This window comes from Etheostoma cragini, chromosome 12 (assembly GCF_013103735.1).
Source record: "Etheostoma cragini isolate CJK2018 chromosome 12, CSU_Ecrag_1.0, whole genome shotgun sequence".
In the NCBI taxonomy this organism is placed as follows: domain Eukaryota; kingdom Metazoa; phylum Chordata; class Actinopteri; order Perciformes; family Percidae; genus Etheostoma; species Etheostoma cragini.
Window position 1 is genome coordinate 21,770,266 of NC_048418.1, and position 12,140 is coordinate 21,782,405.

The 12,140-nt window shown below is 39.9% G+C and overlaps 1 protein-coding gene and 1 long non-coding RNA gene across 4 annotated transcripts in view; one reads left to right on the plus strand and one right to left on the minus strand.

Moving 5' to 3' along the window:
• LOC117954087 (epidermal retinol dehydrogenase 2-like) overlaps positions 1 to 12,140 on the minus strand; it is a 59,916-nt gene that overhangs the window by 22,594 nt on the left and 25,182 nt on the right. For 2 of the 3 annotated variants that reach the window (XM_034887586.1, XM_034887587.1), the window contains exons 5-6: positions 3,313 to 3,438; positions 799 to 1,368 (exon numbers count right to left, since the gene is read on the minus strand). In XM_034887586.1, the coding sequence (XP_034743477.1) occupies positions 1,266 to 1,368; positions 3,313 to 3,438 (229 nt within the window). In that variant the 3' untranslated portion in view covers positions 799 to 1,265. Of the gene's footprint in view, positions 1 to 798; positions 1,369 to 3,312; positions 3,439 to 12,140 lie in introns of those variants that run through there. The other variant, XM_034887588.1, reaches the window with a different exon arrangement.
• LOC117954099 overlaps positions 669 to 12,140 on the plus strand; it is a 14,889-nt gene continuing 3,417 nt past the window's right edge. Inside the window, exons 1-2 of the long non-coding RNA XR_004658737.1 lie at positions 669 to 732; positions 11,844 to 11,850. This is a non-coding gene — a long non-coding RNA (uncharacterized LOC117954099). The remainder of the gene's footprint in view (positions 733 to 11,843; positions 11,851 to 12,140) is intronic.

Genomic DNA, 12,140 nt, shown 5'->3' on the forward strand with positions numbered 1-12,140 from the left:
GGAGGGTACGTGGGCTCGCACTGCTCTATCTTGACAACTGCGAGATTTACACCCCTGCCCCCTCACTGAGATCCTCCAGCAGGCCTACATGTCCCTAGTATGAACCTCAACACCTTGATGAGATGACTAGAATTTTAATACCTTTTTTTGTTTGTAAAGTGACCTTGAGTGTCACGAAAGGCGCTTTAAATAAATTGTATTATTATTATTATTATAAGACGTAACATGAGTGACATGTTAGGCTAAAGCAAGAAGAGAGAGATTAGCCAACGTTCGCAAGCACACACGCACATATATATATATATATATATATATATATATATATATATATATAAAAGTTGCATTCAATTAGTATTGATTTTTTCCTACTATTTGAATTATATTCGATTTTTGGTATTAGCCGCCTGTAACAGCCCTAATTTCTAGTCATAGTTTCATTATTTTTCGTGTGACTATTATTGCCACTGTTCATCACAACGCCCACTAAGAGCCTGGGTCTGTCCAAGGTTTCTGCTTAAAAGGAAGCTTTCCTCACTGTTGCAATGAATGCATGCTCTTGGGAGAATTACTATAGTTGTTGGATCTTTGTAAATTATAATGTGTGGTCTGATAAGTGTCTTGTGATAACTCTTGTTATGCTTTGATCCTATAAATAAAATGTAATTGAATGTTAAACAAAATATTGATCATAACAGAGTAGTTTTACATACTTTGTTTCTGGAATGGGACTTGGTTGTTCTACACCATTCTTGTGTGATTTGTGGCTTAATTATACACATACACCACACATAATTCAGCTTCATGACAAAATCAACAATCTTTATTAAACACTTTCACTTTGCCGGGAAAATTGACCGACAAGGCATTGTAGTGCCTAAGTCTTTATTTACTTTAAGGTGACTCAATTAATATTAGATATAAAAAATAACATTTCATCAAAACATGAACTAGCTGTGTGGCGTGTCCTGATAATATGACCTGGAGTTACTCTACAGACACACAGAGCACACAGCTGACTGGACAGTAACTTTGAAAATGCGAGCTTTAACGTTCTGAAGATCATCATCAGGAACCTGCCGAAAAAAACTGGAGCAAACAGTCAGTTTCTCTGCACCGTCTGTCTTTTGACGACATTACAAACAGGTTCAGTTGTGTCTCTGGGTAACAGTGAGTGAATTGTCTGACGCTAAACTGTCTGAGGCCAAAGGAAAAAGCTTGCCCCAGCAGTGTTCTACAGGGATAACAAATGTCATGTTGCATGTGTGCTAGTGCGGTTTGTATTGCAGACCGGTGTTAGTGTGGCAGTCTACTTGGACTGATGATCCCAGGTAAGAGCCGAGGAGGGAGGCCTGCTTCCACTGCACAACACTGAAGAGGATGACGGAGGGACAGGATGAGGGCAGGGAACATATACAGTATACAACAAATTCATCTACTTCTGCGACTCTCACAGCCGCAGACGAAGCATCAACATACAGTGTCTCTGTCAGACCTATCATTTGCCACTACTACTACTTGTGCTAGTTTTTCTGAAAATTAATTTAAGGAAAAAAATATCACATTTCTCATACAGCCTCCAGAGGATTTTGTTTTCTGTCTGGCCTGAAGAGACTGCAGAAGACTGTTCAAACTCACACGTAAGTAACAGTTAAAAATGTTGCAGGTCTGAAATTGAATATGTAAAACCTAATAATTAAAAAAAATAAGAAATTGCATTCTGAATGCAGACAGACAGAATTGTTCTATTAGCAGCAGACAGTAGTGATTATACTCAAGTGAGAACATCCCCTCCAGCAGTTTGCTGCTGGATTTATCAACTAACTCAGTGAACTCCAGCTAAACCTATACTCACATGATTTTTAAGCAGCTGGGAAATGAACAGCCCACCTGACGTTCCACTTCTGCGATTGCTCTGGTGCCACTGGAAATGCCAGTGGATGTCAATCTTTTCAGCCCTCACTTAAATATCCACCTGTTGTCCCCAGGAATTCACAATATTTAAATCTATCAACATTACTGAGGCTCCAAACTATATGCCATTCAAAACCGAGAGCCGAATTGTAACCTGTGTTCGGTAAGAGCGACCATGCGGCCATCTTGCTGAGGTCAAAGTACAGTATGTAACCAAACTATGGCGTGTGCGCCCAGTGACATGTGAGGACAGGTAATGTTTAAGCCAATCAGCGATTGCCCTACACAACTCAGTCTGCAGCACGTTCCAGGACAACACTGATGATGTCACTGATGACCGCAATAGATTCACTCAGTCTGTGGAAGATTCATTGGTAAAACAATTGAAGCAACTGTACCCAGAACTACAGTTCAATCATTCCACAGCCACAAACCATGATTACCAAAACCACACACACACACACACACACACACACACACACACACACACACGCACAAACGCAGCCTACAATGTGAAAAGAGAAGGAAAGGAGGCAAAGACCAACTATGGGAAGAAAATGGAACTACAATTCCAGGCTGATTCAAGCTGATCCCACTAATTTTCAATAACTGCTCAACATTATCCCTATGCGTAGCGCGCACACACAGGAAGTTTTATAGTTTGACAGTCTTAATAGTTTCACTTATATTTCTGATGTTCTACACATATGATAGAATGAATACTGTGGGCCTACATACCTTGGTCTGATTGTAAGTGATAATGATGCAGGCCTGCAAATTAGTTAGTGTCCCATTCATTGTCAAAATGTTCATTAATCTAAATTGGACAATTTGGCTGCAGAGGAGAGGCAAAGGAGAGGACCAACATTAACCGGTGCTGCTCCTGTCAAATAAAGGGGGTATTTGGTGAAAAACACCACCAAAAACATTTATTTGGGGTTTTCTAAAGGTTATTCTGTTGTTATGTTATGCACTAACAATGATGGAATCATTTCATTGTTTAAGTCCCAACATTAAATGGCCAAGGCTCTGGCTGTTGTAGTGGTAGTGATTATGACATGTGATCCAAAAACTTAGATAACAGATCTGCAAATTGAAAACACACAGATCAGTGAACTTCAACCTTTGGCTCTTTTTGAAACCCAATGTTAACCTGCTGAGACAGAGCAGAGTTTTTTGGTTATCTCTGTAACTGTGTTCCTGTGATGTGGTGATTTACTGTATAGTTATCTATTAGTGTAAGCATGGCCAATTAAAAATAACAAGCAGTGAACTTTAAGGCCTGACATAAAGGTTTAAAAGTAGAAATGGACATACTTTAGATCTAAAATTCCGTCATTATACTGTACTCTACTGTAGAGAGAGATTCTGTGTAAGAGAACAGAGAAAGTAGACACTAACTTCTTGAGAGCAGTGATGAGGTACATGCTCTTGGGCAACAGCAGGAAGACCTTGTCTGTGAGCACAGCATGGATGATCTTCTTGGCTACATAGTCCGGATCCAAGATTGGCAGCAGTCTTGGCCACCTGAAGAACACAACAAAAAAAGACTCAGTAAGAACTACAACTGCTAACAGCACTGAACCACTCACCTACAACTGTTGCGTTCCCGGTTTTCCCCCACGAGACTCGTGGCATGGTAGATCTTTTTAAAATGTAATTTCTTAACAATATGTAGAAGTTGACTGATTTTTCTCAGTGTACTATTCTTTTGTTTGATTTTTTTACTCACGTACACAGGATGCAGATGTAACCACCTAACTATGAAGCATGGAATGTGTGTGTGTGTGTGTGTGTGTTTGTTTCTTCACACTTGGCAGGTGCATTGGCCAATGACGTGATGTGTCAAATTTGGTGCAATTTTAAATCTGTTCTCCTCTCTGCTGGCTGCCAGTTGTCATTTCAGGCAAAGAGTGCAACCCTCCTCCTCCTCTTCCGCCTCCAGTCATCGTCACCCATGACACCCTGAGACCTCTTCCGGCAGACCACTCCCGTCAGCTCCCCCATAGGCTGTTTTTGGGGCTGGACGTGTATGCATGGTCCAAATGTTTTCAGATGCAGGCAGAGATAAACAAACATTGCAGGAGAGGGCCTTAAAAGTGTAGCTATCACTTTTTTTCAACCTGGACCCTATTTTCTAAATGACTGATGGGAACAACAATCTTTAATATTGGTCCAGTATTTAGGAGGATCGCTGCAGAAGCAGCAAAACACGCTACAATGTACAAGTTAAAGGGCATTTGTCCAGCTTGTATTTACCTTCACAAAAGTGCTTGTTTTGCCACTGACCGGCTCAGATTAATACTCTAAGTGTTTGACAACCTTTTGGAAAAATGTCTAAGTAGGTTCTGTTAAAGAGTAAGATCCTTTTTTTTTTTTTTTTTTTTTTTTAATAAAACCATTAGGCAAAATTGCGTTTGCTAAATCTACCAGACTCAATGAAAATCAACAGAAATTTGTGCACCGTAAAAAACTAAAGCTACGAAAAGCCGTTTTGGGTCGTCTTTCCACTTTACTTTAAAAGTACTGCTTTTTAAAATAAAGTCTGGTGGGTTTAGTACTAGCAACGTCACAGCTGTTTCTGGTTACACAGAAAGGTTTAAAAAGGAGGTTTTAAAAAGGTCAGTCTCTGAAGAGATCCTTTCCATAATGTTGTCAGACACTTGGAATATTAATATGTGCCTGTCAGCAGCAAAACATACCTTTTGCTTGACAATTGTCAGTACAGATGTGAAAAGTAGAAAGTGACAGGTCAGGAGTTTGGTGCTGGTGTAAAGCATGTGTCGCGGTGCCCTCAGGGGCTGCTGGATGTTTTTGTTGGCTGTTGTTGGATGGATGAGGGCAGGGAGACAGAAAAAGGGATGGACATAAGTCTAAAAACACCTTTAAAACCTAACCCCAGGACATCTGGAAGTGTACCACAATGACCCTGCATATTTGTGTGCTTGTGTGTGAGTGAAAAATAAAGTCACTCTTATTCCAATGTCTACCAGTTTACCTGTCACAACAGAGACCTCAGGCTTATAAATAGTTAGAGCTAGATAAAGTTTGTGTTTTGTATGACACAAAAGTAGGAAGTAATAGACAAACAGCGGGTCACTAATCTTTAACACATCTTTCTCTTGTAGCTGTTTTTGGTCTCCAACAACTCCTGAGGGAAACATCTGTCCCTTTAGCTGCTAAATGCCCCACTGTGTTTACCAGCTAGACTGACTTTGTCAGTTTGCTGAGCAGGTAGTGCACAGTGGCTAAAGCATTTTTCCACTGATGCTGCTGGAAACCACCGTGTTGAGAGCAGTGAGACTTGACCAAACCACTACCCAAGTAGGCTTGAAAACCAAAACAATGAGCTGAAAGAGGCTGGAAAGCTTTGTAGCTCTGAGGACGAGGTCTTTGCTCAAATTGTATTTATTTATTCTAGTTCAGTGTTTAATACTGTGCCTATGTGGTTGTAAAGATTCAATTAAATTTCATTTATAGTATCAATTCCTAACAAGAGTTATCTCAAGACACTTTACAGATAGAGCAGGTCTAGACCATACTCCAGAATTTAAAAAGGACACAACAGTTCTAGTAGTTTCCTCCAGAGCAAGCAACAGTGTGACAGTAGCAAGGAAAGACTCCCCTTTTGGAAGAAACCTCGGACAGAACCAGGCTCTTGGTAGGTGGTCAACACTATCATATTAGATGGTGAATTTTTTTGTAACCAATAGGACACCACAAGTGAAGGTCAATGGGAGGATGTCAAAGACCCAACACTGTGCTTGGGGAAACCAGAGACTTACATCCTATGGGTTTGTCCATTGCCACGCCTTTAGCGGAATAGCGGCAGACCCTGAGTGAGTTCACGGAAGGCTTGTATTGTGTGGATTTAGCATTCATACCTTTTTTACATATAAAAAGACCTGAGTTAGTCATGTTGCTAGTCCAGTTGTTAGAGAGAAAATGTTCTTAGTTTGAAACATGTTTCTGCCTCAGCAACAAACTACCACAGGATCAGGCAACACAGATAAGCTAAAGTCAACCAACATTCGCTAAAGTCTTAACAAAAACAAATTGTTTTGTAATGCTTAATATGTCAAGCTGTGTAAATACCTAATGTTAGCTAGAGAACATATTAATTATGCACTGAAATGGAAACAACTAATTAAAGGCAATTATTTTTAAAGGATTGTTACATTATTTAAGAAACAAATGAATATTCAAACCCTAAAATTGAAAATCAAGCCCTAGAGAGTTGTGCAGTGTTTTCTTATTGTGCTGCAAGTTCAGCTGAGGCACAAAATTTGCATTAAAGTGTGTCTGCACTTTACATTTTATTTCAACGCATTACAGCGTACAGTACTGTGACTTGTTTATTCTTTGCGTCAAGAATAATGAGATGGTAAAATTTGTTTTGTGTTCAATTTGTTCTAAACCATATCAATTATGCACATAATATATCACAAACATTAGAAGGTTTTCTCTGGACATATCAGTCAACTATGAATATTTGGGGAGTCACATCGTCTCGAGAGAGATGGTGGCTTAAGTAGTTGTGTTCTATGGTTCCAAATCTGAAAGTGTCACTTAAAGCAGAATGTCAAACAAAAACAAAACCCAACACAGCTATATGGATGCCATTGCAGAGGCCCCACTGGTGGTACCTAGAACCACCTTTTCTCAGATTCAACAGATGAGGATTGACAACAAGTAGTTAACTGCTATTAATGCCCAGCTAGCGTCTCTAACTGCAAGCCTTTGGTCAATCAGATCTAATGTGGACCATCTAAAAACGGCAGTAGAAAGTAACTCAAGTATTCGACGGCCATGGCCTCATTATTAGCTGGAGATGAAGCTAGCAGACAAGGAGGACAGAAACCAAAGATGCAACATCCGCATTGTTGGGCTGGAAGGTACAAATGCTATTCAGTATCTCTCGCGTTCCCTGCCTAAGTGACCCCCGAAGATGTTCAGATAGAGACTATGAGAACCCACCTCATTTACAGCGATAGCCCAAAGAACACCACCACCACCACCACCACTACCACTACTACTACTACTACCGCGAAAATCTCCCCACCATGGTCGGGGGCAGAAAGATCTCTCTCAGCGTGGTGCTAGATGGCGCTTTAATACTCCTTTACTGAAAAATTAACCCTATATCACTCAGTTTATGGCAGAATTCCAGATATTTGCAGACATTAATGTTGGCTCTGTAGAAGACCCCAGGATATTGTGTAACGTGATAAAAGGTTTCATTAGGAGCAATACCATACTATTCTGCCATAAAGTGCAAAGCTAATTCACTTCAACTACAAAACCTTGAACCTGAGTTCAATAAGTTACTAATTTTTGCAAAATAATTTTACTCTATTGAGAGGGACACATTTTCAAGGCACGTTAACACAGCCTTGATCTCCTTAATCTTGAAAAAGGATAAGGATCCTACAGAGTGCATTAGCTATCTACCTCAGAGCATGGTTACATGGCTCAAACCAGATATGTCTGTTTGCTGGCGTACCCTAGAACATGCTATGACAGAGCCTTGTTCACTCTATGATGTTCTTGTGGCCAATATTGCTAACAAAAAGTGCCAGCTATGCTTTGGCCCCATTATCTCTACTATCAAAACCTGGAGATTGGCTGAAACCTATCGCTATATAGCTTGTAACTGGCACACGTTTTCTCCATTATTCAAAGACAAAGCACTCCTGATTAGTGGGAGGCCGATAAACTGTCTAAAACACATTTTTAGCAAGACTGGATTGTTACCCTTTTCTAAAAAAAAAAAAAAAACGTATTCAACGTACCACGTTCCTCTATTTTCTTTTACCATCAATTAAAATCAGCAATCAAGGCATACGGTGTCCCCTGGAAGAGGCCCATCCATCCTATCCAAAGTTATTTACTATTCTTCGATTTTCATAATTTTATGAGCAGTTTCAACAGTAAAGAATGACTAACAAAAAAAATCAACTGTGGTGTATTTAATTGAATATAGGCTGAAAGGGATTTGCCAGGGTTACCAGGGTTTGTATATCATGAATCTCACAAATAGACAATAAAATAGAAATAAAAAACGATGCTGCCCTGCGCAGTGATATGTGAAAAAAGAATTGTTTAAGGAACACATTACAGGATGTGAAATTCAAGAGCAAAAAGGCTAAACCCCAACACATTAAAGATATTTAGTGATTCTGGAGTGGTCTGGGTGTATGCGCCGCAAACTAAAGCTTCTCAAATTGTACTGTGTCTTTTTTCATGGAGAAGTCAAAACCAGTAAGTTTTTTCCAGTAAGTGATTTTGTGGCTTCTTGTTTGGTATGAGACACATTACCTTTTAATTAGAGATGTTCCAATTCCGATACCAGTATTGGAAATGCCTCCGATACTGCCGAAAATGCTTGCATTGGTATCAGCGAGTACTGGAGTACAGTTACGGATCCGATACCACATAAATTCGAAATGGGAATCTATTTACTGGTTAGCTCCGTTAGCTCAAACACAGTTCTTCTTCGCCGCTCTTAAAATAGTTGAGCTGCCGTTTTGTAAGCACATAGAAGAATTGATCACTTAACGCCTTCTTAAAACAAGCTAACATTAGCGCACCATGTCGGCAATTTGGCAGTACTTCACAGTGGATGTTCCCACCTGAAACATGGCAACATGCAACATATGCAAAGAAGCAATTTCAAGGGGTGGCACAAGTGTTGCAAATTTCAACACCAGAAACTTAATTAAACATTTGAAGACGTGTCACACTAAAGAGCACAACAAATTTACAAAAGCTAAGGGGGGGGGGGGCAAACAGGAAACTGTCTTCCAGCAACGAGATAAATTCCCCAAAGACAGCCAAAAAGCAACAACGGTAACCGACAAAGTTTTGGAGTTTATTACTGGATTACCAACCCCTGTTTGTTGTCGAAAATGTGGGATTTTGCCACTTAATGGAGCATTTGGAGCCAAGGTACGGTTTGCCGGGTTGTAAATATATCTACGAAACTGCGCTACCCAAATTATACGAGACAGTTAGGGAACACATTTTGTGTATGCTGAAAGACGTACATGCAGTCAGCTTTACCACGGACATTTGGAGCTCCGACATGTGCCCCATGTCTTTGCTAAGTTTAACGTCCCGCTGACAACGAGTTCCGAGGGTCACATACTGGCACAATAATTGCCGAAGCAATTGAGGGGATGCTAGTAAAGCGGAAAATCCCCAAGTCCAACGTAAATGTTGTTTTGCGCAACAACGCTAGCAACATGAAGAAAGCCATGGACGTGATGGACCAAGTTTGGGATGCTTCGCACACTCCAACTGGGGGTGCATGAAGGGCTACTGTCACAGAGAAGTGCGAGTGATGCATTTTACAATATTGTGGCCGCACTTTAAAATGTTTACTGTTCTATTTAAAAAATAAATAAATATATATTTTTTGAAACACACTGGTATCGGTACTCGTGTCGGCCGATACCCACAGCACAAGTATCGGAATCGGGAGATTAAAAAAAATGGTATCGGAACATCTCTACTTTTAATACACACTCCGAAACTGCGTCCTACCTAATCTCAAGTCTAACAAGCACCATGTAATAGGTTTATGGCAAACATTCAGATATCTGATGTCATATCAGTCTACAATATTATCTGATCTAACTCATCCGTAAAATGATTTCTACCGTTACCCTTTAAAGGCTGCCCTCTTTTAAACCTGCGAGCAGTCAGCAAAGTTTTAAACACACTGAAGTTTAGCAAGGACTTCCTGCCACCTGAACCAATTGAAGCATTTTAATGTGAACGGATCGAGGAAGTGTTGAGTTTGCATCAACAGCAGAAAAGACAAAAGGGAAAAAATAAGAAAAAGAATGGAATCTTGTCTCTACTAATAAAGCAAATATATATTACAAGCTTGGCTCTCTCCTTTCGCTATGCTCTGTACATTGTAATCTTAAGGTTCCATTTCATGTTCATTAAAAATGTTCCGCTGCATCTTTCTTTCAGCGCCTCTCCTTTTTTTGTTATACATTTCGTTTTCTGGATTAATCTTGGTTCCAGTTTTGTCTCCCTTGGAGGTTCCTAGCTTTCAAGGCTGTCATTTCAAATAAAAGGCCTTGACAAAACAAGCCGACTGCTAAGAGCCAGTAGCAATGAAGGCAGACTGTGGCGTCACCCCCCGTTGGCCCATGTCACCTTTGTCTTTTTCCAAAACAAATTCCACTGGAAGACACCGCAGAGACTATAGCCTCCGGCTAAGTACCACTTACTAAATAACTCTTCTCCATATCAGCAGACATAATGTATATGTCATTTTTAAAAAAGGGGAACCGGATCCAAACGGTTGCTATGGAACCTACAACAAAACAGTGTTTTGGATGGCTAGTTAGCTACTTAGCTTGCTAGGGGGCTCAGTTGTCAGTTAGACATCAACCACATTGAGAAAGAGCAAGGTGTACACTCAGTTTTACAGTAAAGGAACATTCAAACGTAATTTTTTGCCAGCTTTGGGTATTGATGAGACGAAGATAAAATAAAAAGAAGAGACTTTTGTGTGCACTCCCGCAGTTGTTTGCTTTCATTATACTACCGTTTTTCTTCTTGTGTAGTAATTTGCTTATTGCCAAATAGACAATCAGCTGGATGCCTTGGGCAGAGTCTGACGGACTGTGATCAATGAAAACAGGCGCGTCCAACTTTCACGTAAAATATCACTCACACTTTCTCTTTACTCCTCTGCCATGACAGGTCAGTCAATCTCACAGCAGTCTGAGCACTGCCTATCAAAACCAGCTAGCACTGCTTAGTGGCTCTCTGTATGGGCAGTTACACCCAGACAGAAACACCTCAAGAAATCTAAGACAAGAAAATGTATAGGAATACATTACCACTTGATGACACACTTAAATTAAAGCAATCACAGAGAAAGAAAGAAGAACAAATCAATTTGCATGATTCCCTATAGTGACATAGCCTCTCTCTAAAAAAAAATCTGTGTATGTCTTTGAAAAATCTCCCGAAATGTTCTTCTATCCATGGTTTCCTGGGTACCCAATGATCAGTTGATGATTGAATCAGTTTGGACAGCATTGGCGATTAATAAAGTGTACATTAAACCAAACCACAAGGAATCAAATCCATACTCTACATTAACCGTCAAACCACTATGCCTGCTAGGAAATGAACACCCTTGCTGAAGTGATAAGCGTTGGGTATACTCTAACTCGACAACGTGCGTGGGCCACAGATGGTGCACTAGCTACGAGTGTACCTGGAGACTGCATGCTCAAATTATTGTTGGTTGCAGTATTCTCTGAAACACCAGAGGGCATACAGACAAAATTATCTGGAAATAAGCAAGAAGTACTAGAGAAGAAGAAACAGATGTAAAGGAAAGCAGGCTGCCTGGAAACAGCAGTAAACACATCCATGTAACATGGACCATGTTAAGCTTAATTTATTGTTGCCGTGGTGCTCTAGACATCCCCACGTCTGTCACGTCCAGCTTGAAGGCTCCACAAGCTGTCAGGGCGCAGGGTCGTTCACCTCTGGATTTTTGTAACTAGGCAAAAATCGGTGTTATTCTCCATGTCCAGACAACAGGGAGTCAAACAGCCTTAAATATATGATCAGGGAAAGACAAACAAAAAGAGAAACCTTTTGCTGGAGAGTGTGGAAAAACATAAGAGATTGTTTTGTCAAAGCTAGGGAGAACGGCTTCATGCAAAGTGTTAAGAGTTACAAGCAGATAGTTGATTTGGAGGTAAACAACAGTCATGTTATTCATTAGAGTAGATGAATGTAATGTTTTGCGGTACGCCAATGTTTATTGTGGACTGTTGCAGAGGTGGGTAGAGTAGCCAAAAATTGTACTCAAGTAAAAGTACTGTTACTTCAGAATAATTTGACTCAAGTAAAAGTAAAAGTAGTCATCCAAATAATTACTTGAGTAAGAGTAAAAAAGTACTTGATGAAAAAACTACTCAAGTAGTGAGTAACTGTTGAGTAACAGCTGATTTATTTCTTAACACAAGCATCAATCAGACAGACAGAAATACAAAATAATCATATTTAGGCAAATTATAGTTCATCCAATCAATAAAATAAATTAAAATGTATTTATTAATTACAAATTAGCTATCATATTTGGATGGATACTGCATGTGTAAAACATTCTGTATGTAACCTTAAAGACAAACATCCACCTCTCCACAGCAAAAACTAAAACTACCGCTACGTCTCCTCAGCTTAGA